General features: G+C 42.2%; 1 protein-coding gene across 1 annotated transcript in view; it reads right to left on the bottom strand.

Annotated features, from left to right (window-relative positions):
- Window positions 1-2,235: 2,235 nt before the first annotated feature.
- Window positions 2,236-25,602, bottom strand: part of TNFAIP8L3 (TNF alpha induced protein 8 like 3) — a 48,757-nt gene continuing 25,390 nt past the window's right edge. Inside the window, exon 2 of the mRNA XM_069798251.1 lies at window positions 2,236-5,321. Within this exon, the coding sequence (XP_069654352.1) occupies window positions 4,759-5,321 (563 nt within the window). The 3' untranslated portion in view covers window positions 2,236-4,758. The remainder of the gene's footprint in view (window positions 5,322-25,602) is intronic.

Below are 25,602 nucleotides of genomic sequence, written 5' to 3' on the forward strand. Positions count from 1 at the left end.
TACTACACTGCAGTTCTGGCTGATGTGGGGCACTTGGAACAGAATGGAGTGTTTCAGTTGGAAGGGAGCTACAGCGATCATCTAGTCCAACTGCCTGACCAGTTCAGGACTAGGCCCTTGAGAACCTCAGCAATTCAGTTCTTGGAATCCCTCTGATCTTGATCCATCATCCAGTTGTCTCTAAAATGAAATATAGCTGCCTAAATAATTATACAAAGGAATATTCTTTCATTAGTTCTGTATTGAAAATCCTTTAGTGAGTATCTTCATCTTCTGTGGTGTTCCCATTTACTTTTACTTTTCTTTGACTTACTAGATCTTGAAGGATTAGCCTGTTTTCAGGGAAAGGGAAATAAGGCACGTAGAAGTAGGCTAAAAGGAAGAGAGCACATAATCCAATTAACACAAAGAAGTTTACTTTCAACAGGCAACCAGAGGCCAGTCAGAGTATGTACTGACCTTTCTGAACTGGCAGGTTAACAGTGTTTTGGACGCAAACCCTAGCTACCAGGAGGCGCCACTCTTTTACTGCTTTGTGCCATGGGCAGCTTGGAGTTCTGGACGTTTTGGCGTCAACAGATAAGTGATTGTACAGGATCTAGATTTCAACTGTTTTGTCAGGTTCTCTGCCCTTACCCCAAGTGTTTTCAGGTATTTTTAAGGAAACAAATACTTTGGTAGGAAAATTGGTGGAAGTGTGACATGGCAATATCATGCAGTATGTTTTCCTAAACATAGATGAAATCTCCTGTTGTGTTGTATTACTTTCTGCTATGTATTCCCAACCCCTTCTCATCCTGTAAGGACCCCAGAGAATCAACTTGTCTAATAAATGGCACTGTCTTGAGGTTTTCCTGTACTGGCAAGAAGCTCGTATATGACATTGTCTGATGGTTTCTAAATATTGGAAAGGTAGTTATCTCCTATAGAGTCCCACTAGTAGTTTTTCAGCATAAAAGGCTGTATTATCTTTTCTGTGTGGATAAGACTGTGCATTGTGTTTTTGTGGCATTGAGGTATGTAAAAAATGGAAGTAAACCTGCAGGTTTGATAAGTCGTCCAGTTAAGACTTGCTTTTGCATTTCTGTTGCTCTGATAAGAGTTAATTGTGCTTTACCTCTTGGTTCTCTTCAGGGTCAGCTATATGCCTTTCTATGAGAACGTTTCTCTAACACAACTAAGATTACATGTTCAGTGCAATCTGCTGTTCTGTGGTACATGTATGATTTCATTACGATGCCCAAAGTGGTCGCTCCCTTGAGAGTTTCTTTAACTTTTTTCTCTTTAACTTGATATAATAAAGTTGGCAGTGATGAAGCAAAGAATATTGTGTCCTGCCATGGTATGATTCATAAAATTAAGCTGACAGCAATGTTTTACCAGCAGTGTGGCTCGAAACATCACTTACGAAGATTGCCTTAAACTTTTTATTTTAAGGTAGTTGGCAGTTTTCTCTTTGTGCCAATCTTTAATTGCTTCCAGTATAATTGCCGTGTGAGTTGTCTGCAAATCCTGAGCTCTTTCAGCCAAAACTGTTTGCCTTTTCTGGGAATAAGGATAGGAGAATATACGCTTGCTGTTGCTAAAACATTCTAGCATAGGTTCTAGCAACTCTATGTTTAGGGCAGGGATTTGGAATCTGTCAGAGGTGTGTCTTCTGTCTCACTTAAATCACATTTAGCTAAACTGAGCTAAATACATCATGGAAAACTTGCAAGAAGGTGCTTTGTAGAGAGCTAGATCATACTTGGCATGTTACATCTGCTCTGGCCCTGACTCAGGCTGCTTGTCTATATTCTAGGCACTGCTCAGGCTGAGCCCGAGGAGAGGCTGGTACCTGAAGGCAAGAAGCCTGGGCTATTTCCTCCACATGGCTTGTGAGGGAGTTTTCTGAGCCTGGTGACTGAACCGCGCTACTAAACACATTGAGTCCCGTCCTTTGTTAGCTCAAGTGCTTGAGAACTTTGTGGAAAACCAGAAATTTCATTTGCTGCTGACGCATGCTTGTGTTGCCTATGTGTGATGCAACAGGACTGTGGATTTCCAGTTTTCTTTTAAACCTTTAAACTGTCTATCTACCTACCTCTTGCCTTCATAAAATCTGGTCATCAGAGAGCATTAAGGTTGCAGAAGTTGAAGGTGACAAAACTTAGGTTACATGAATTCCCTCCTCTTACTGCTTAATTTCAGTTTACATTGGATGGTAGAATAAATAAATCAAAAGGAAACAACAGGGGCAGTAATCACACATTTTTAATCCACAAATATGATAATACATCATATAGTTAAGGTGACCTGAACATTGCCGATATTTTAGCAATGTTATTACATACCAAGCTACAAGTACAAAAGTAAACAATGAATATACAGGATATGCAAGTATGAGAAATACTTGAAAACACTCTTTCTTTAAGGCTACTCAGATTTATAAATAAAGCAACAGAAGTTCAGCTGGTGTGTCTAAAATACCAGAATCTGAATATTGATACTTGCAACACACAAAAAGAAAGTCACAGATACAAGATATCCCTCTCCTTTGGACACCTTGAATGTTGAATAATCTCTCTTGTTCTGGCTTTAAAAAAAGAACTTAGATTTGTTTGCCACAAGTGAAACAAACACGTAAAATCTGACGTGTGCACTGGGACAGGAGTATTGGATACAATAAATACTGTTCAAAAGCATTAATTGACAAGTACGTGCTTGGAAAAAATGCAGCTAATGGTGCATGTAAACATGGCTCTGCGAATGGATGAACTTGCAACCCCGAATGTTGGTATTTATTACTGTGCGGTGTTGCAAAGGAATTGTCCACTTTCATTGCTACTAAATATACTTTTTATGGTTAAAGGAAATACCTGGGGAAATTTTACATTGTTACGAACTTCTCTGCTAATGTCTTGTGCTGCCATTTTTACTGTGCTCCAAAATGAGTTCCCTGGGAACAGATAGAAGTCCATCTAGCACAACCCAAGTGTATACCTCATCTGGGTATGTGTATTCTCAACTGTATAAAGGTGCAACAGTCAGAACTGTTGTTGCAAGAGATGAAATACAGTTATTCTGTGGTGAAGAAAGGCAGAATAATAAAATTTTGAGCAGTTTTCTCTACCCCCATTGTATTTAAGAGTTTAAATGAGAAACATGAAGTTTTCTTATCCTGAAGTAAGGAGTGATCAGCACTGGACATTTTCCTTAGAGAGGAATGGCTTTCAAATATATATTTTCTTGCTTTGTCAATTTTCAAGTACATGCATCTCTGTATTATAATATACGTGATATGGAAGGTGTTACCTCCAGATAATGGGATTGTCTGCTATCTGTGTCAACTAAAAGGAGGTGGTAGATGATACTGAAGTGTCAGTAGAGGTGAGTCTGGAGGATAAGATGTAGAGGGCAGGGAGAGGAGAGATTTCCAAACATACTTCTTTTCCTTAGGGTCAGTCAGCACCTGCCCAGCTGCAAGATTCTGCAGGTGGCACGCTGGTGTATCTGCTCTGTTCCTGTTCTCCCTTAATGCTAACAAAACTGTACAGAAACCAGTATTTCTTTGCAAAATATTTTCAGTTTGAAGACATCAGTATATTTTGTTTAAAAAAAAAGAAAGAAAAAAGTCACTGAAAACATTCCGAACAAAAAATCATTGATGAAGCTCACCAGAGTCACTAAGACTGTTCTTTTAAGACCACTGTGGATATACTACACTTGGATGGCACTGCAAGCATAGCGGATGGGGTACCTTTTTTATCACACCTCTGTTTTACTGTAGGAACAAGTTAACATCATGGACATGTTAAACCGAGAGTTTTATCTAGGCTGAATATTTTGAGGTTGGGGGATGTAAGTGTGACTTTGTTGCTCCATTGGTGTCTTAGTCATGCTTCTCTTCACAACTGCAATTTCACAATCTTCCCAAAGAGTATTTTGTTCTGTCAGGCAAAACAGTAAGAGCACAAATAGCAGCACAACCTTCAGCCTAAACTTGTCTGATTTTACCAAATACACAGACCCTGAGAGTGGGGAACCTAATGTACTACTTTATCTAGTTTTCTGGTTACCTTTGAGCTTGAAGCGCTGAGCTGCTTTTCAAAATTAAAACGAAACCTTCTTTCTGTTATTAGCATGTATAAAACTAAACTCTAATGAAAATATTGCTTCATAGAGCAGTTCTTTAAATTTTCTCCTACTTCTACTCTGTATTATTTGTTATTCCCCTATTAGACGTAAATACCATGTAAAATCAGAGATGCCTTCTCATATTGATTCCTGATCCTTTTGAAAGGAGTAAGCTTAATCCATTACAGCGCTACTTTCTGTCTAAGCTGTTTCAGTTAGCGTGGAAATGATAAAAACATACGCACCAAGGGCCTGGGGGTAAATTCCATGCGTTGCTCTTTTGCCTTCACCTGTCTATTTTTACATAGCCATGCGTTTGAATTTACTTTCTTTTCACGTGTTCAGCCTTGAACACAAAGCTAGTAAGATCATGGTGTATAGCACTCTGTTCCCGAACAATATATATCAGCAGCCTTGTTCACTCTGGTCCTTGGAGAAAACTGAATTATCTGAACAAAACATTAAAATGGATAGCTTTCCGATTTAAGTTTTCTACTTCATCATGAGCCTGGTGAGCACTTTCTGGCCCCTGTTGGAGACTGTAGTAAGAGACTGGTGGGAAGGAAGCTCGCTTGCTCACCATAGCTCATGAAGGGTTCTAGAGAGAAGTTTTTGGTTGGCTTCTTATTTTTGAGCGTGGTTTCAAAGGACCTTCTCATCAAGAAGTTTGTTGATGCCATCGCAGATCTTTTTGAGGTATGGCCGACAATCCCCATCAAGACTGTAAAGGGCGGTTAGAAATTCCACATCCGCAAAGTGATTGAAGACATGGTTGATGCGCCCGTGGGATCTCGGTGTCAGGTGTCGATCTACTAGTTCGTGCACAAGGTCTTTACATTCATTCAGAAGTTCTGCAAGAACATTTCTGTCAAAAGTGTATTCTACCTCGTAGAAACTGACAATCGTCATGGCAGTTTGGTTCAGCTTCTTCCTGAACTTGTCTACGATTTCCAGCTCTTCTTGGTTGAACTGATTGTTTCGATAGAGGATCCCGATTTTTATTGCCACTTTAATCAGGTCTTTCATAATTTTATGGGCTTCCTTTTTGTTTCTTGTGTGTTCCTTTGTTACTTTGTACAGCTCATCGAAGATTTCACTGCTTGTGTCGTCGATTAGCATGTTAGCCATGGTTTTGGTTGCCATTTTACTCAGGATCTTTTTCTGGGCTTGCAGTGCAAGATTCTTAGAACTGAAGCAGTCGGGACCTGTTTTGGAAGAGCAGAGAAGAGGGAAAATGTTAATTTTATTTGGTGAATAATTTTCACAGTCAGTTAAGAAAAGTAGTACCTGTGTGCTTCACTGAGACATTATGTGTATCGCTGCTCATTGCATATAGTCATGACTGCAGTAACGGGAACACTTCCAGCACTGTATTTCCAGGTATCCTTGGGGTCTCAGACATTCATTTTTCAGGTCTTACTGTCACTGAGGATTTTTGCTTACAAATTAAGAACAGAATATTCTGGCAGGGGATATCTATGCTCGTTCTTTACTAGTATTTTAATTTTGAAGGTCAATATTAAAGCTTTCTTGGCAGAGAGATCCGTTGAGATACTGTAGTCGAAATAATACATAAGCTATCAGAGACAAGCCAAATGAGATACGGGCAAATTAAATACATGAACCTGAAAGAGTTACGCTTTTGGTCATTAGGAGGCACTGTTGTTCCACCGTTAGACGAAGCAGCGTCTCAGATAAGGCCTAATAAAGCAGATTCATAAGTGTGGATTTATTTGCTTTAATCTCTACTAATGATATCTTTCCCATTTGTTAGCAATTTGCAAAATTATAGAATGTGATTTTTGTAAAACGTTGGTGCTTCAGTGCTTGTGGTTCCTGCCAGATGAAAATACCTGAGCTATTTCCTCTACATTTATCAAGGAAATATCTCAGATTTTTTTATCTTTTACCCATCTGTGCAAGTTTCACTCAGCATAACACCTGAGCATGTGGCTACTCCTGCTGGACTTTATCCAGTGAGCTTCTATAATTATTGGTAGAGATTAATTTGACCTTCTTCTGTTTTTCCCATTAATGTTGGTTTTTAACTGACCCTATATGGACAAAGTGAAGGAAATGGAAAGATTTCAGATGAAGTAATCATGCAGTTTAATATTAGGGTAGTGAAGTCTCTGTTGCATCAAAGGGCATTTTATCCCTGTAGCCAAACGATGACGAGTGTGCATACACTCGGGCTTACAGCCAGCGAGGTGAGTGCTGAGCGCCGGCAGAGTGGCACCTTTGGTACGAGACACCTTCCTCGCCTTCCCTTCGCATCTGCTCTCGACATTTGCTCACGCAAAGGAGATAGACGCCTGTCTTCCCCTGCCAGCTGGGGACCTCGCTCCGCTCACAGGGAGACCAGAGCCCTGGCTGGTGCAAGGGCGAGGGAGGTAACCGTGTCCTTCACCAGCGGCTGGGAAATCAAACCACTAAGAGATTAAAAATAACAGTAGAAACCAAAGCTTCCAGTGCCGAGTTGATTTTGAAGCCTGAGCGGGTCTTAGGCTGGCTGGGCGAGCTCCGGAGGCCTTTTCTAGCCTTCAGCACACGAACGCCGTCGCCCCGCTGCGCAGCCGTCATCGGTCCGTGGCTGCGGTGCGGGCTGACCCATGGCCTCGCTTGTGCTGCCGTGGGTTCACCGCAGCCTCTCCTTCCTCCCCACGCTCCCTACGTCCTCGTCTGAGGAAAAAGGGGTGCTGGGTGCCTGGGCTCACTTTGAATAAGCAACGCTCTGAATCTAAAGAGTCTTCTGTTTAAATCCTGTTTTTCAAGTTAGCTAGAATATTAAAGTTGTCATCCTTCTTTGCGTGCTACAGCTGTACCACTGAGCAATATGAAAGAGTAACATTTAATTTCAACTGAACCACCACCTGGAAAAAATAATTCAATGTGCTTAAAAGAATTGCTTGTCATTTGGAGAGAAAACCGTGGGGCTGAGCTGCTGACTGGAGGAAATAGAAATACTGTGATTTAATCTAGAAATGATAAAACCAGGATGAAAGCATTCTTTCACTTAGTGGTACATGGGTATATAAATAGTATCCATGATGAATAGTTCTGTGCATTTCACACAGTAAAATGGAAGATTAATATTACTGTCTCTTTCTGTAGTAAGTGTTTGCTATTAATGAAGTGGATGTAGTTCTGCAGTATCTGTTTTGATCAAAAACTGAAAATAATAGTGGATTTCTAGAATATTAATTTTACTAGTGTTCATGACGCTTTAGCCTCTGTGTCATTTTCACCAGGTGAGAACCTAGCTGGCTCCTGCTGTGCTCAGCTCCACTGCAGGGAGAGCTTTGCAGAGCCGTTGCAATTCTGCAGCTCGCAGCAAAGCCGGCAGTTGTGGCGCACAGAAAGAGGTGGCTAGCAAAGTACCGCGTGCCCCACTGCACGTCCCGTGTCTTTGGCACGCCAGTGCGTCTGTGGGACAGCCAGAACCAGCACAACCATCAGCACACAAGCATGCACGTGCCCTCCCATCTGTATGATTTCTGGGAGACAAAATTTGATGCTAAATTAGCACGTAAAAGCTTCCAATAAGCTTCTCAGAAGTGAGGTTTGTCTGGCACAAAAAAAAACCCCAACCAATGTGGTTCAGGGGTATGTTCCTGTATTCAAAGTCCTGGCTCTCATCCACAAAACTGAACAGAATGTGATCTTCAAAGATGGATTTCTTCCCCTGTGACACCCTTGGGTTTGGTACCTCAAATGACGGTAACACAGCTCCTAGCAAAAGGTACAAGCTACGCAAAGGGCAGCGCAGCCAGAGAGCATCGGGCTGAGTTTAACTGAATGTTAAGGCTGGAGTGTTTTTCCACGGCAAGTTCCAAGTGTGGGATCTGCTATGTAACAGCATGAGACTGAGCTCCTTCTCATCTTTCTAAGAGTAAAACAAAATAAAGAAATCTGTTATTACATGGGAGCTACTCAACTTTTCTCTAGAAGCTGTATTCCCTGTTCCTCTATCGTTTCCTTTACCAGGCCCTAATGCTATATCCTCCCCCTCCTCTTGTACCTCTTGCTCTCCTCTGCTCAAACCAGGACCCCAGTTTCACGCCTCCTATCCCTGCTGTGGCCCCCTTCGCCACGTCGTGCTCCTGTCTCTCCAGCCTGTCTCACCATGGCATCTCTAACCTAGCACCTAAGCCATGCCAGCCATGAGTGCTCAGAGCCCTCAAAAGCCAGGCAGATCCAACTGCTCTGTGCACACTCCCTCCATGATTCGTGCTGCTCTGTGTGTTGTAAAATCTGTAATAGCTGGTAATTGGCTTCACCACCGTGACTGCCGTGCGCTCTCTCCCGGTCAACTGTACCAAGCAGACAAGGCTGCGGTGGGGAAGGGTGGTACCTGGTGGGGACACAGCACAAGCTTGTGCATACGGTGGTGCTCTGTGTTAAATACAGAAGCTGCAGCATGCTGCCATGGTTCCTCCACCGTGTTGGGAAACCGCTGAGAAGCTCAGGGAGGAGGACGCCAGGTGCACCCCAGCTGCACTAGCAAGCTGCCAACCTGGACGCCGGGATCGGCACTCTGCAGAGCCCCAGCCGTGGTCTCCAGCTGCCCAAGCGCCCGCTGGTGGGGTCAGACAACATGTTCGCGATGAGGAACAGGTAGACCACAGTCATCAACCCATTTGTGCAGCCTAGAGATGGCGTGGGGTCTGTTTGCAATGGGCTATGCTCAGCTTTGCTTAAATTCAGGGAGTGCAGTTTTACAGTGGCATATCCTGGAAGGAGTGAGAGAGACTGCTTGGATTGATTATTTGGATCCCTGGCTCCAAAATCACGTAGTGCTCAGACACCAAGGTGATGCCTTGCCTTTCAAAGATCACAAGTTGTTAGCCACGTGATTAAATTCAGGCTTTCATGGGAACTGCAGGTTTACTCTGGCAGTCTTTTCTCACTGCAGCACATTGCTCGTTACACAAAATACCTCGTCGCCTCCCACATACAGCAATTCTGTTTTCTGCTTTCTTTCATACAGCAAAACAAATCAGCAACAACATTATAGATGCTATTAGCTTTCAGGAACATTACCCCAAAGCTAAAAATGAAAAAGCAACCTCCGAGCGTGCTGCTTTGCTGGGTAATGATTAGCTTCCATTATAGAAAGTCTGACATCTCAGTTTTTACTTAAGTTAAAGACCAGTTCTGCCTTCAGATCTGCTCTCTCCCTCTCTGTCTTCTAGAGACTTGCGTATGAAAAAAGCCCCTTGCGATGGGATTGATCCCACAGCAATCTTCCATCCTTCAAAAAGTGCAACTCCTCAGCCCTGTATTTCCACAGCTGTGATACCCGAGGGGGGAGCGGCGCGCGCCCAGCTGCAGGCAGGGCGAAGGGGAGAGGCTCCCCGTGCCCGGGCAGTCCTGCGGTCAGGATGCGACACCACTCCCCACTAGCGACAGCCCAGCTTCTGGCACACAGTGCTGAACATGACAAAGATGTCTCGCATCCACTAGACTTAATAACAGGATTGCTTAATAACAGAGTTGCTTAATAATAGAAGCGTGGAAAAAGTTTGGCAACTCTAGAGAGCGGATGTAAGAGTTTTATATCTTGAGAGGTTTTGAGACTAAAATGTAAGAGCATCTGTAATATTCTTGGAATATTTTGATTCCAGATGGCTGTACCAAGTACAAAATGGTTAGAACTAAATGCTCAGCAATACTATTTTCATGTAAATATCCATTCAGCCACTCTGTACAAAACCCACGGCAGAACCAGTGAACCAGAACATGCTCCCGCTATGCCCAGGAGAGAGCATGGTGGACGTTTTCTGAAAGCAATTACACAGACGTGGAAACAACCGCCCCGAGCACGTGAATCCATTTCCCTACCAGTTAGCCACTTCTTAGTCTAAAGCCTTAACAAAGTTTTGCAGCCAAGATATTTTCTCCCCTGGCAAACAGCTGAAAGACATGTTGAAGTGAGCTATGGAGGGAGTGCTGCTTCACAGGTAAAAATGGAGAGAGTAGAAGTTAATCTGAAGAGTTTCTGTGGAGTTCATCCAGTGGATTTTTAATTGTAGCAGGCTTCCTTGGAGAGAAGGGGTAAAAAGCAATTTCTTTGGTTTTGTCACACCTGTGGAGTTACATCTGACGCTGGGAGCTGTTACTGTAGCGTCTGCTGCAGCTTGTACTAGGAAATCTATTACCTCAACCATTGACTTCACCTGGTCTCAAGTGAGTCACGCTTGGAGCTGTGTGCCTTATCTCCCACTTACACTGTGAGTACAATCCCACCTCCCGGCAGTTGGTGGTGGGCTGTGTTTTCAAGCCACTGCCAAGCGGTGTACGTGTGGAGTGGGCTCCTGCAGCCTGGCAGGAATGGGAGGTGATGGGAATCGGAAGAGGTCGCTGCATCTGTGCTCCAGCTGCACCCTAAGTAAGCAAAGGGCTGAATCTTAACTGAACAAGAGGGAAATACACAGGAAAGGAAAGATGATGAAGAAGCTGAAATATTTTTAATACTCCTGAATCCTCAATTTGCCAATGCAGTGCAGCCTCTGCAGCAAAAGACGGGCTTCAAGGAGTCAGCAATGCTGCTGGAAATGTGGGCATCCCTCCAGCTGCGAGCAGTTGCTCAGGCTTGTGGGAGATGGGCTAAGCCAAGGGACAGGCACCCTCCCAGAGTCTGCTACAGTATGAGATAGCTGGGTTGTGAAAATTGTTGTAGGAATGTGCTGTTGTAATGATTTGTGTGACCCAGTTTGAATGCACCTGTGTACTTTTAACCTGCCCCTGAGCCTGGAGAGTCTGGGAATGCCAACAAGAAGGAATGAGGCAGCTGTATCATAAAGCACTTGCAGGGAGTTGAGCAGTGAATATATGAATGGTTAATCCAGCGTTGCTGCTGGTGTTGATAATTTACTGGACTGGCAGCTTGTTTCATTATAGCCTGGAGTTACCTGTAATGTCTCTTTTTCTTGACATAAAGAGTTAAGAAAGCAAAAATAACTTTTGAGGAAAATAAAAGCAGGGAGTTTTATTAAGCTGTTATGTAAAGCTATAAGGACAAGAAAAAGCTAGTGCAGATTTGGAAAGGAGAATGTAGAAAAACAAAGAATAAAAAAAATCTAGTTGCTTAATTCGCAGCATTCAGGCAAAATGTTTAGAGGTAATGAGCCTGCAAACTTGTGTGTTTTATTTATCCTTTAAGTATCACTTACATGTTATAAGATCGATTAGGAAAGTGAACTGCAGAACTCAGGATTTCAAAATAGCTCTAAAAGCAGACAGGAAAAAAAGTGCACTGAAAGCACTTCTCCCATAGCATTTTAGTGCTGAGCAGCCAGGGAGCTAGCTGTAAGTGTGTGTATTACTCTTGGACAGCTACAGGATCACTGCAGAAGAAACATTCAGTGTTTCCAATAACTTTAAGCCAAGAAATCCAATAGACCAGATGGAATATATCAGCTTTCAGGGAGGGCCAATTTAAACATGTGTAAGCACCAGGGGCCCAGCGCTCAAACTTTTAACACTTCTAAATTGTTACTATGAACATAAAAGGGTTGCTCATTCCCGTAGTGGAACAGGAGATTACAGACTGATAATTATATGATCCTGGGAGAATGTACTCATATGCAAACGTCTGAAGGCACAACTTGGACATGGTGGAAATGGCAGCAACAGCCCTTTACAGAGGGAACATGACTGAATGGAAAAAAAAAAAAGACCATTTTTCCTTTCGGTGCTTTATACAAGCAGCAATCATATTGCAAAAAACTACTGTCTGGGAATCTAGCAACTGGAGATTCCTAATGATAGTCTTATTTCAGCAGCTGGCTTGTATTTGGCATTTACTTTACTAAGAATGTATCGTGTTGCTACATACTGGAGTGTGCCTTTCAATACCTGGCAGAGGTGGTGGTAGGCTGGGGAGCCCCTTCCGTAAAGAGAAGAGGAGCAACGCAGAACGAGTGGTTGAATTGTTGTCCTTGTCTCGGTAATGCCTCCAGAGAGGATGTCCAGGGGGAGAGGAGCTCAGCTGCAGTTTCCATCAGCTCTGTTGGAGTTGCCAAGAAAGGGGCTGGCTAAGCTTTTCTCCTGCTACCTCCGGTAGCTGGCCGGGAATTGCACTACACCACTGTATTCTTCTCCCGTGTCTAAAAGCAGTAGCTGGGAAGTGGTGTCTGGATAACAGGACTGTCCTGTGGCTGAAACTGGCCCACGGTGTGGAAACCTTCACAACAGCTCCCTCGATTATACGGCACAGCTGACACGATGCTGTGATTTTGTATGGCTGCTATTTGACATTACAAATGAGACATTACTCTCAGTCATATCCTGAAAACTTGCATCCAGCTTGTGAGAGAGGAAACCCCTCCCTGACAAAAAGGCTCAGTGAGGATCACCTCTGTGCGTTGTGTCCCTGTGCCACAGACCAAACAGCAGTACTAGGCAGCAACAGCTTTGCTAACGACCCAGCCCTGGGGTCTAGCTTGCCAAGTACGAGCTTGGCACATGCAAGCAGCAAAGTCACCTCCGAAAGTGGCTACTAAAGCTCTTCATTTTTTTTAATCTGGTAACACAGATCAGAACCAAAACCTAAACCAGACTGCAGCACAGGGAACGGTATCTTTGAAGACTGACTTTCAAGTGTTCAGTTTAAGCTTTGCACCTCCCATGTTGTAGCACGCAGGGAAGCTCTGCCAAGGCAGCAAACGCTTCTGGTTAACTTTTGGCAATTGGTGGCGAGTGTAAACAATGCAGAGCTTGCTTATGCAGCACCCTGAGGTACACACACGGAGTACGAACAAGGCTTTGCTCTTGTCTGAAAGTGCTCAGGTGTTACAGAAATGAGTAAGTCTGTCTGCCAGGAGAGATAGTAAACTACTGTGGTGTTTGGGCTTTTTTTAAACTTTACTGTACAACTAAAAGAGGTTTTGATAAACTGACCATTGTATTTTATAAACAGGTTTAAAGTCTTTCAATGTCAGCTCATTTTGTTGATAGCAAGTGCAAAATACAATGAAAGGACAACATCCCTACCCCAGAAAACACTGTTTTAACTCCGCCTGACACCACAAGACAAAATGCTTGCACGCTGACAGCAAAGGGAGGTATTTGCATAGATTGAGTCATAATAGACCAAGGCATTGCCTGGGCTGATCTTTAGGGAATGGGAATGCAGGAGGATTGGTTCCTACCTGTTGCAATGACCTATTGATCCTGTTCCTGTATTTTGAGACAGATATTTAGGATTTTATTAGTGGGGGTTTTCTTTAACTGCTAGCTTTGGTCAAAAAAAGTCTTAGAGTGGAGAGGCATGCTGACATATCCAAAATACTACAGCAGGATCTTAGGTAAGCATGGATAGCTCACAAAACCCAGCAGGTAATGTTTTGATGGCAATAGGGGACTTCTTGAATTCGTTAGGATTTTTTGGCCTTCAAACTGCTAGTGATTTTTTTTTTTTTTTTTTTTTTTAATATGGTATATAGCAAATCCTGGACAGTAACTGTTGAAGAGTTTAACTTTAGTTTCTGAAATGTTTTGTGTTTAGTCTCCTTTGTCTTCTCCACAACTACATTTCTTACACCTTCCTTTTAAAGACACTGCATATAAAAATAAGGTATCATGGTGACTATGTAGCAAAAATATCTAATTAGACAAATAATTATTATCTCTATAGGAAAATTATGCTTCTCTTAATGTCTGGCTATGTAATTTTCACAACAGGACAGTAATGAGTTCTTTGATATGTGCTAAGGAACTGTTTATTGCTTAGATGGGACAGAGTCTCTGGGGGAGCATCAGGCATATAATGAATGATAAACCAATTATCTTGTTAAGGAAAAAAGCCTCATAGGCTTCTTTAAAAGGATCTAACCATCACATTCTTCCACAGAAAAGTAATAATTACCTAGAAAAAGAAGGATTTTCTTGCCAAAGTATTATTTGCCACTGAGACTCTTAAGCCATGAGAAACCTCTGAGGATCTTGCAGCTATCCTGTTTTTATCCAGATGCAATTATTGTAGCAACTTCTCTTTGTAGATGACCTGTAGAACTTGCTTGCAGTGTTACTTTATGATCGGTTTCCAAACTGGTAGATTCTGTTCTAAGCAAAAACTCAGAAGAGGAAAAAAAATATTCCAAGCACTGAATAATAGAAAATCCAGTCTGCGTTATCTAAGCATGGGGGATATGGCCATGCATCCTGGATGTCAGCAGCTAGAATTGCCTCACTTGAAGCTGCTGAGGCTTTCTGTTTTCAGTACACACAGTCTTTCTTGCTCCGGGAATGTAGTAACAACTCAGTCTCTTCCCTTGCCTCTTCGAAACAAATCCCCCCTCCCCAGACCACACAGACAGAGAAAATGGAGCCAGGACAGAGAGTGTACAACTATATGGCAGGTGCTTTCCACCTGTTGATATCTGTGCTTTAGTATTCACTCGCAGCAACCCAGAAGCAAATCTCCTGGTTCAACCTCTGGCTGTGTTTTCCTGGTGTAGATGAGGGATTTGGTGCCTGGAAAAGAAAAAGCAGCTATGCCCTTTTTCTGATGTTTGAATGTTTGAACACTGTGACACTCACAACAGATCTTGGGGGATCGGAGTCCAGTTTCATGAATGACTTGGATTCTTGATCAGGGTGCATAAGCGTTTCTGTGTATTCTTTCATGCCTTCCTCTGGTAGGGTGAGGGGAGGAGGAGGACTATGGAGGCATTTGTGCTTCTGTGGGCTTGGTGCTTGGCAATTACCCCAGTCATCGCTCCTGGTTAACAGGAGGTGCAGATTTCCCTGTGCTTCTGTAGCTCAAATGCTTTCTGTTTCTTCCACAGAAGTCTCTTAAGCATGCAGAAGCCAGTCTTTCCCAATAGGAACATAATAATATGCTGTTAGTAAAGCAAGGCCTGGCAGTATCAGCCCTAAAACATTAAACAAGGCCTCTGTGCAATATGTGTGCTTTAAACAGATAAAGTGCAGCTAAGAAACAGGCTGTTGGGGGGTACTGGTTTGCTGATTTCTCCCCCCCGCCATTTCTCTACTCCTCAGGAAGAAAATTCTGAGGGTTTATTTTTGTGCCTTGAAGTTGCTTGTTGTTGCAGTACACTGCCCTTTCTCCAGAGATATAATGTCCTTGCCTTTTACATAGAGTAATGCTATTTTTGACTCTAATATATTAAGAATGGCATGAAAAATAACTACGTCTGCGCTCTAGGGATGTACAAAATTCCATGAGAAAGCAAGCAATCAGGACCCCAAGGACAGCTGGTCCAAAGATGCTGTGAAACTCCAAGATGGCATTTCTCTGTAGCTTAACGTGAGGCTGAAAGCAAGTGGGGGGAAAAGTATTTCTGCTAAACCAGGTCAAGGTGAAAAAACTTCCTAAACAGGCTGCAGCTGCAGAAGGCGTCAAGCTGCTGCTGACCAAGTGGGCTCCCCAGCTGCTCCAGGCTGAGCTCTGCCACATCCAGAGGGAGAGGATGGGGGTCGGCAGCTCCAGCACCGCATCCCTGCAGAATTACACCAGTAACTCTGCAGAGCATACGGTTCTTTTCACCATCCTCCAGCACGCTCTTCAGGTTCACCCAAAACAGCCCACCTTGTCCCACACAAGGGGAGTGACTGGAAGCAAAATTGCAATTCACTCTTGTTGTGTGTTTTTTGTCTTGCTTTTTAAAAACAACCCCCCCTGCTGCCAATACTACTTAGCCTTCTTCGCTTGAAATTCTTTGAGTACCCTGACAAGAGTGCAAGTGCAGGATGGGTAGGGGTAACACCGAACAGCGTGTGTGTGCAAATGAGAAGAGGCCAAGGAAAGGGGGGGGTGTGGAGGGGAAAGGCAGGCTGTTTAAGCTCAGAATTGATTTCAGTTAATGGCATCTGCGTATCTGGCAAATGAGGGAGATTTTTTTTTTTTATGAACACCGTGTGCTATTGTTTTACTACCTTGGTATTTGGTTGTTTGACCACTAGGTTTTGAATTAAGAAGGTGATGGATAGAAGGGGAATAAAATAATGGCAGAGATCAGGTGCATCTGGAAAAACATACTGTGGGTCCCTAAACAGAACACCAGAGGAGCTGTTAATTTTCGCAATTAACTCCAGCCGTGCTTCCAAGCTCTTTTTAAACCAGAGAAGTCAAATGAGGGGAAGATGAAGAGGACAGTAGTGGCAAGAAGTGTCTGACAGCAGGTAACTTTTGAAGTCAGGAGCAGACACTCTAGAGCGATCACAATATATTTAAAACTGTTAAGAAAAGAAAATTTAATTAAACTTATGTGTAGACTATTTATTGTCTCATTTTTATTCTTTGCTTATGTGCTTTGGGGGAGTCAATTAGTTAAAAGAAAGACATATTTTGAAGATGCTGGTTAGTGCTTAGAAATCAGCTACTAGTCACAGGGCTGTGGAAGATGAGGGCTTACAGTTTATAACACATTTGGACCTGCTGTTTGGCAATCAACAAATAGGCACAGCTATGGCTATAATACAGCTAGAACAGTAGGACCATGACCTGACTGTCACTAAAGAAAACAAAGGATGCCAAACCTGCTGCAACATGAGGGCTCGATAGGGGCATAAGGGAGTTTAAAGTGTGCCTTATCCTGTGACTGATTAGTGTTCTTAAACAAGCAAACCAACCCCCCAAAACCAGCAAAAGAAAAAACAAAAAAACCCCCCTCACTAAAAAAACCAAACCCAAACTCTTGATAGAAAAGACTCTGCAGATGTGTAAGTCGGTTACTAAAGAGATGTTCTTCTGAACTCTCACCCTGAGTCATGCCTAGTTGTAATATTTTGTATGTCCCAGCATCAGTACTTACAAGGTATGTGGGTGCTACCTATGTCTGTATTTGTAACGGTTTTCATTCCCTCCATGAATGCAAAGGCCTAGATTTGTAAAGGCACCTAAGGGATCACTAAGTGCAGTCCAAAATTTTAATTCCTAGTCTAAGAATGTTTGGGAGGGAAAAAAGGACTAAAAAAAATCTGGAGGAGTTACTGTAACTTGTGAAGTCTTGGTGTAAAGAAGATGCTCCCGCTTAATTCACCACTCGCCATCCTAGTGACCTTCCTTCTGCCTACTGGCTGCAGAGCATCCCTTGCTCTCTTCGCCCCGTGTCCTTCTGCCCCCGCGCGCAGTGCCCCCGCACGTAGCCACGCGCTGCGTTCTGCTCTGTGCCCCGCTGCAGGGTGGGGAGACTAGCAGCTTTTCTGACCCAGCTTTTAAACTATTACATTTCACTTACCATAATAGGTCACAGGATACAGGTCCGTGCTCTGCCCGCACAAACGTGGCAGTGAGAATTTCACTGCCATTTGAAGCAGACAGTTTTGTTTCGCCCAGCTCCAATTAGCTGATGCTTTGTGCTGCAGCTTTACAACACCACAGCAGTACCAGATGGAAATGTTGCTTGTGCAAGTCCATAAAAGACTTGAGGGCATCCTCCCTTTCTGAGTAAGAGCTGCTGATAATATCAGTGTCTGAATGGTGCCTGCTCTGGTTTCTTTTAACTCATTTGAAGTAATTTTTTTTTCCCCACTAAAAGTTTAAAGATTTCTTTAGAGACTTCTAATGGACAATCCCACTATGGCCTTGCTGAAAAAAACCCTGTTTTGATTATAACCATCAGAATTTCCATTGTAGGATCCATCTGCAATGAGTTCAATGGTATACTTATAAATGAACCAACGGTGTTACAAGTTTAAAATAATAATAATTTTTTTCTATTTTAAATGTCACCTGCTTATCCTGGCTGACAATCAAATGAGTAAATTCCTTTTCCTTGTAGTTTAGGGTTTTCTTCCCTTCTTCAACAGAGAACAGATTAAGCACGTGCTATACTGAAACAGCTGCCCATGCACAAACACTGGTGCTCTGCATACCTTTACAAGAAAAATCTAAACTGAACACATCAATACTGTTGATCCAGGGTGAAATCAATGTCTTGTTTTCAGTCTGAAAGTGCTAGAAAATTATTTCTTAACAACAGCAAAGCTGAAACTGAAAAGGCAAAAAAGATGACTACTTAGAGTCTGCTTATGCCTGTTTACTGTTGTTCCCAAAAGAGGACAACAAAACTAGAAGAGTCTCTGTTTACTTCTTGTTTTAAACAATGCTTTACTGTTTGCCTGGTTATTTTTAAAAAAAAAAAGAAGAAGATTTTTACAGTTGCAGAATATTAGGCTGTGTGGAATCCTTGACCTTTTTTTTTTTTTTTTTTTTTCCTGCTTCTCCCCCCCCTGCCTCTAGAGAAGGATTAGCTGCCGGGGAGATGGCCAACCCAGATTCTAAACGGAAAACTCTTGACCAAAGGAAAAATTAGTGCTGGTCAATGCAGCTGGGATTCATCATGCTCTCCATCTCTTAGAAGTTTTTGTGCATCTGATTGGGGATTTATTGGTAGGAAGAAAGCAGATGTTGCCTCATGCCTCAGACGTGATCTATAACCCTGTTTTCCTTTAAGATGAAGCCTGATTTGGACTTTGATATATCCTTTGGGTGATCTGCTCTGCAATGCTCATCTGCAGTGTCAGATCAAGCATCCGATCAAGACAGTCAAGCATCTGATCAAGATGCACAGAATACTAAGAAAGGAGTCTGTGATGGCTTCCACCCCTGCGAAAAAAATCCTGAGGTTATACTGGAAAAAAGGGAGGAGAAACGAGACTACAAATGATGGTTTCCTTGTTATGGGTTTAAACTAAAGTGCTAAGCATGGTGTCAGTACTTTCACAGCGATGTAACTGACCCAAGTAGCATAAATAATATCTTACAGTCAAAGCTCCTGTAGAGGATAAATGCTAATGAAGATAATCTGGGTTTGTACTTTTATGTTGTTCATTGTGAGTATACATATTGCAAAACATATCATGGTAGGAGGAATATCCTGGTAACAGGGATGCTTTCTCTGTCATCAGGGAGTCTCTAATAACAGTTTAACAGCAGTAGCTGTAACCACCCATGGTGTAGAAGTTCACTCTAAGTGCAACTCTTTATTTCAGGAAAGCAGAAATGGAAAAGATGCTGGAAAAGTACTGAAATGGCCAAGACTGTTCTTAGGAGGTCTGTTTCATTATACTGAGACGTGTGAGTAACAGCAGTGTGTTGTGGGTTTTTTATATATATATATATGTATGTATGTATGTATCCTTATTATATGATATTGTAGCGATATGGAGTCAGGATTGAATTTGCAGAGGAAAAATCAAAAAACCACTGCCTTTATGTTACCTAAAGAAAACCCTGAAAGGATAAGCCTCAACGGTAAACACAGATAAGCACAATGTGCCATCCCCCATGAGATTTCAATTCTGTGAAATCTCTGAGTACATATGTACTGAGTTTATCTGTGCTGATACCTACACATGTACTGAAAGCATCCGGCTGAATATCCAGGACAATGCAGAAATGCTATCTCTGAATACAGCAGTAACAGCAGTCTGTAGAGAGAGACTCCACATGAACTGAGTCAGGCCCACCCTGATACTAAGAGAAAGAAATGTAGCACAGCCCACATGCTGTTATCATCTCGCTGTTTCAGATGCCGGCAAAACTGCTGCCTTTATATCTGGTTAATGGTAATAGAGTAATAGACAGTTCCACAGTTCTGCTAAAAAACCTGTGCTTAGGAACAAAAATTCATTCCACCAAAACAACTGCTGCTTCTGAAGGCATTTTGGTCGATTTTGCAGTTTCTTCATCTTAAGCATGAATTTTTAGAGTGTCTGTGGTACGTGCAGAAGAAACAGAACCACCAGCACGCTACTTTTCCTTCCAGAGCCATTCTAAGAATAGGCAGCTTCTCAAGGCTGATCAAGAAAGTTTCCGAAGGTGAGTTTAGACCCATCTTATCTCTCCTGGATTGGACATGGTATTCACGGAGTGAACACCCTGTGGTGCTTCCTCACATAGTCTAGCAGTTGCCTGAGGGGAAACATTGCTTAGTTTCCTCTTACTGCTTTTTACGACTCAGTAAATCTTTCTTTCCTATAGAGCTAATCTTGCATTTCTTAGCCCTGCTCTAAGGGTCTCCTGGGTTCGGTGCTCTTTCTGCCTGAAGAAGCATGGCAAAACCTACTTCTTGCTCAGCTCTCGCCAGTCCTGTAGGAACAAACTGGATTCTGCCCAATCTCGTGTTTCCCATCCAACTTTTTCTACAATGAAGAAAAATGTTAATTCCTTTCTTGAAGAGGGACTTGAACAGTTCTGGTCTGTACTGCTGCTGTGTATGGGCAACCCACCCAAGGGGACTTTGTCAGGTAGGGATGGGCCAGACCACCTGGACCCCAATTCTGATGACTGGTCCGATTCCCTTTAGCAGGAGGGTCTACCAATCCCTATCATATGCTTGGCTAGAGAAATAAGACTACTATGTTCATGCGTTTTTTTTTAGGGTTCAACTTTTCCTGAAACAACATCTATCTGTAGTTCCTGCTCTGTGCTCCTGCAGCTGCCATAGCACAACCCAGGGACATTCACATCTAATTACATAAACGATGAGCAGAAAGCAATCACTGCTGCAGAGAGCCTTCCATCAAATGATCAAACCTTTGTATGCTTTTAAATGGAGACTGGAGCCTTAAAAAGGAATGACCGTATACTTGTCGTTCATTACTATTATTTCATATACCAAAATGATTTCAAGAGTTTCCTATGGGTTTGCACCACAAAGCCTAGAGAAGGATAATCCAGTGTTTGTGTTTGGAACATAGGTATTGCTATATTGCTCATAGGGAATAAACTGTTTGCAGGAACATTTAAATAAATTCTATCATCAGGTTGAATGATACTCTAAAATAAATCATTTAACTTTTACTAACAGTCATTATTAATTTGAGGAAACTTCCCGGGATGATTTAAGTCAAAAGAGAGAAAGTTTGCAGTCCTCCCTGTAGAGACATAGCACATTACCTACTCGACATGAAAGGTCTGGAAGAGGAGCCCTTTTGTTTATTCTTATTTTACTTTAATTAATGCTAATTTGAGCTGCTAGTGTTATGTTATTAAGCCCTATGCTACAATATATTTGAAGCGTCCCTTGGCAAACAACTGAGCAGAAATGTAACTCAGCTGACCTCACCTTAGTGGAGTTGTTTTTGCTGCCAAACTCAAGAGCTGGCATGCTTTTCTTTTTTTTCTTTTTTCCTTTTCCCCACCCAAGTCTATTTGAATGGTTTCTTTTGCAGCAATCTGCTCTCTTCCTCTGGGCCTGACGGTGTTGCTGAGGACCCCTTGGCACAGTGCTAACTCCTCGGGCCTCCCTTTGCCTTTGGGGTGAACTTCCTCACCTGCATTTCTGCAGCTTCTGGCAGCGTTGGGCCCTCCCTAGCTCCAGGTCTCAAGATTTGTTGTAGGAGCGATGCTACCGGCATCTCCCCATCAGTCAGCTGTCTGTCTGTCCTTTCTCTAAGCCTAAAGCCTGAAGAGGATTTACCACTCGCTGCTTTTCAATACTCTCTCCCCAAATATTATATACTCTCACGCTTACAGAGAAAACACATGCAGAAGCTTTACCCTTCCAGCATGCTTAGCAACCATCCCCCCAATGCAAAATACGCTTATGTTAAATGGCATTTTCTTCCAGCGAATGGGCACCCCAGTGAGCCTCTCAGACTAGCTTCCCACTCCATGAACTCTCATTAAGTGCAGCCCAGTGGTGCTAGTGTAATGTTGCATCAGTGGACACTTATTTGACTTTAATATACGCAGAAATCTATCGTGGAAAGCTTTTATCAAAGAAATAAAACTCTAAATGCCAGAACTCCGTCTCTTACATAGTGGTTGAGTGCCTAGAAATCCAAGCAGTGCGTTAGAACTTGCAAGATTTCTGACAAATGGGAATGGTGGGTTAAAAAAACCAAGCCAGCTGTCACTGCCAACGTTGTGGTCCCATGTTCATGCTCATGGTCGGCTGATGTATTTTCTTCCTGCAATTTACACAAAGGATACATCCTAAGACAGTAACTGAAGAGAGATTTATATCCAGTGACTTTTGCTTAAGTGAGAATCTTAGTGCTATAAACACAAGCCTATAAACGTGATGACACGCCACAAGAATTATTCAGGACAGCACTGATTTTCTTAAACTAGGTAGTTGTAATAATTATACTGCTTTGTAAAGTGGTCAAATGGAAGCTGGTAAATTTCATTAACATTGTGATGGGTATGGTCTGTAAAATTCTAGAGGTGCTTGACAATTCTACAGCTATCTGCTTTATTCTAGAATAAAAACCAGATGAACACCATAAAGGCAATGTAGCATATTTCAATATTTTAAAAGTGTGCACTTGAATGTCTTAATTTGGATATGCCTGTAATGGCTTCTTTTAGTGTCATTTAATTACTTTCTTATTTTACACATAAAAGTTCTTTATTTTAAAAAGCAAACATTATCTAATACCTATGTATTGACAGAAGAATCAATGAAACTATAGGCATCTGGAGGCAGCTCTCTCCTTTGTTTTCTTTCAAAAGAGAAATTTACAAAAATTGAAATAAGTGGCCAAGATGTTGTGGTAAGAAAAAGTTATCTAGACATCTGCTCAGATAAGCTGCAGAAAACAAATTATTTAAAGAAAATACTTGCCCTTTTTTTCTTTATAAAGGTAAAGAAAATGCTACCTTGTGGAGAAGCATTTGCTGTATGAGGATCTGCCTCTGAAATACCTGTAGGTCCTAAGGTTGCATATGAACAAGGAGATTTAGGACATGATTCTATCTCCTTTTGCATAGATCAGAATTCTTTTGCTATATTCAGTGTTTCATGAAAGAAAGTCTTTACTGATATCAGTGATAATGGCCTAAACTGGTAAAATCATGATGTCATGTATGAAGACAGGGAGGTTATTTTTTCAAAGACGCTTCCCTACTTTCCATGATGTAGTTCGCTTTGACTCCAACCATTTCCCATCCAAGAGTGACTTAATACCCAGCAGGTGCTCTTTACCTAATTCTTTTAAAGGGACCTCACTATTTAAAGGGGACGTATTCCAATCAACTGTATTTTTTTGAGATTCCCTGCATCATGTTTCTCAGACTGTATCATCTCTGTACAGGTTATCTGGTGTTATTGTTCTAATTTCCCACAGCTACCAGCGGATAACCATGCATTGCATGCTGGCTACTGCCTGAATTAATGTCCTGAATTCAAAAGGTATTCATTCTTTCTCATCTCCAGACTGGGGACTGGATCAGTAAACGCAGAGAAGGACTATTTTCTGATTTCTTTTAGTTATGTTTATTTTTCACTATGACAACTTCTCAAACAGAAAACAAGCTGAAATCTTAGAGTGTCTGTTCTTGCCTCATTCCTCTTTTTTTTTTCTTTTCCATAAAATAATTATGCAATTCATCCAGAATATGGGAATATATATTACTTGTGTCGATGGCTAGATTTAGGAGTGACTTTTAATGGCATTATCTTTGCTTTAGCTTCAGAAACGAAGAGACGAAGGTCACCAAAGCAGTAAATGAAACAACAGCTTCAGAGATAGGAATGGAGAAATGTGTTCAGTGAATAACTAAAAAACCCCAAAGTTTTGAAATATTATAGGCTACTTCTACCAAGCTCTCATGGTTTATAAGATCTCTGGAACTCTTAGTTCTGTGTTATTTCTTGGCTGTCATTCTTATCACATATGCTAGTTAATGTGTTTTGGTTAAATACAGGCAACTATAGTCACACTCTGTTCTTCAAGTCCTGCTTGTGTAATCTTTTCCCCTTTTTTTGCTATACAAGAAAAAAGGACTTTCGTCTTCAAATAAAAACCCGTGCCAAAACCAGTTTAGACCTCTGACAATGTCTAGTATGGTCTAAGTGATAAGGGTATATTTCTATAAAATGTTGATTTTATTTATTTTCCCAGTTGTTTGCAGGTATTCATCTGACCTGGAAAATCTACCACACACCTCTACTTGGGCGAGGAAAGATTAGATGGAGAGTGCTGAAAAACACAGAGTGCATTAGTTTGCTCTTTGCTGTTTGACATTTTGCATTGCATTAATAGCAGCATCTCCTCTTTTGTTCATCCCCTTTGCAAAACATACCTGGTTTCTTTCCTTCAGCGTCAAAGGTGCAAGCTAAATGGACTCTTCCTTCCTCCCTCACTTCTACAAAATAACGTTCTTTCAGATATCTTGGTTTATAGGCGTCTTTCAGGAGACACACAAACACCCCGTTGCTCTCCTTCCCGCTTCAGGACAGGTTTCTCTGTGCTGCTCAGTACGGTAGCAGCAGCGGTGCACAGGTGGAAACTGCTCATCAAATACAGGACTACAATTAATGACACTGCAGCTTCAGCTCCTCTTGCTGTAGGAACGAGTTGTGCTATCGCTCTAGGGGCCGAGGAAAGTTAGCGTGGCCAAGGACTGCTTTGGGTAATACTTGTTAAGCAGGTAAGTACAGGGCAGTATGAGGTTTCTCAATGAGGTATCTTTCATACAAGAAGGTACCTTTCATAAGGACCTCCTTCTGTGCTTTAAGCACTGCTTTCTTGGCTTCCTCAGGTCAGATGCAATGGCTGCACCAACTCTAACAAATGGGCCTTTCTCTGCGCTTTTGGACCTTTGGAGCACTGACACAGCAAAGGAGCCATTTCCTTTACTGGGAAGTAATCCCTACAGGAATGTCAGCATGGGAAACAGACTCACAGATGCAACCCTTGGGATAACACGGAAGTAAAGCACCAAATTCAGAAGGGTCGTCGCTTCCCTTTCACAACTACATTTTTCTTTCTGACGCGGTATAGAGTGGGGTATTTTCCAGCAAAAGTGTTTTGTAATCATAGCAATTCCCAAAGCGTCAGTTAGTTTTAATTGCTGCCTTTTGCTGTATTGTTGGACTTGCAGCTTCAGATGGCCACTGTTGGCTCAATGTTTCAGACTTAATGTTTACTTGGGGAGGGGAAAATGCTTAGCTAAATTTTATGGTAACAGGCATGTTTATGTGGAGCCTTTAAATGATTCAGTGGAAAACGTTTCCTCCGATTCCTTGCAGAATTTGCAACATTACATTGCAGCACAGCTCATGAATGAGTTCCAGAGAGTAAAGCTGTTTGGTCTGCTTTCCCTAATTGAGCTGTACAGAAATGACCTGAATGATCTAAGTGGTAAGTGGAGCAAAGTAACGCTTTTGAAGTCCTAACTAACTGCGAGAGGTTAGCAAGACCAGCAAAGCCACCTCCATGTAAAAATATAAAATCCTTATCCTTTAAACAGTTACAATAATGAGCCTATTCTACTCGGTTAGTCCTGACTAACCCACTGAAGTGGGAAGAAAATGAATGAAAAACCGTTTCTTTCTCCATTGCCAGAGAACAGCTCTCAAAACGGCGCTTTTCAGCGGTACCCTGATTAGAATGGCTGGCGGCTCGGGGGACTCCCAGTTGCCAGCCTTGGCACCTTGCTGATTTTCAGCACTATTTGTTACTTTTTTTAAACCCAAAGCAAGTTGAAACTAATCAAAACACGCTTCTTTAACAGCCAGGGATTTCACAGCCAAGCCCTGCTGAAACTTATTCATGTAA

This window comes from Haliaeetus albicilla, chromosome 12 (genome assembly GCF_947461875.1).
Source record: "Haliaeetus albicilla chromosome 12, bHalAlb1.1, whole genome shotgun sequence".
NCBI lineage: Eukaryota > Metazoa > Chordata > Aves > Accipitriformes > Accipitridae > Haliaeetus > Haliaeetus albicilla.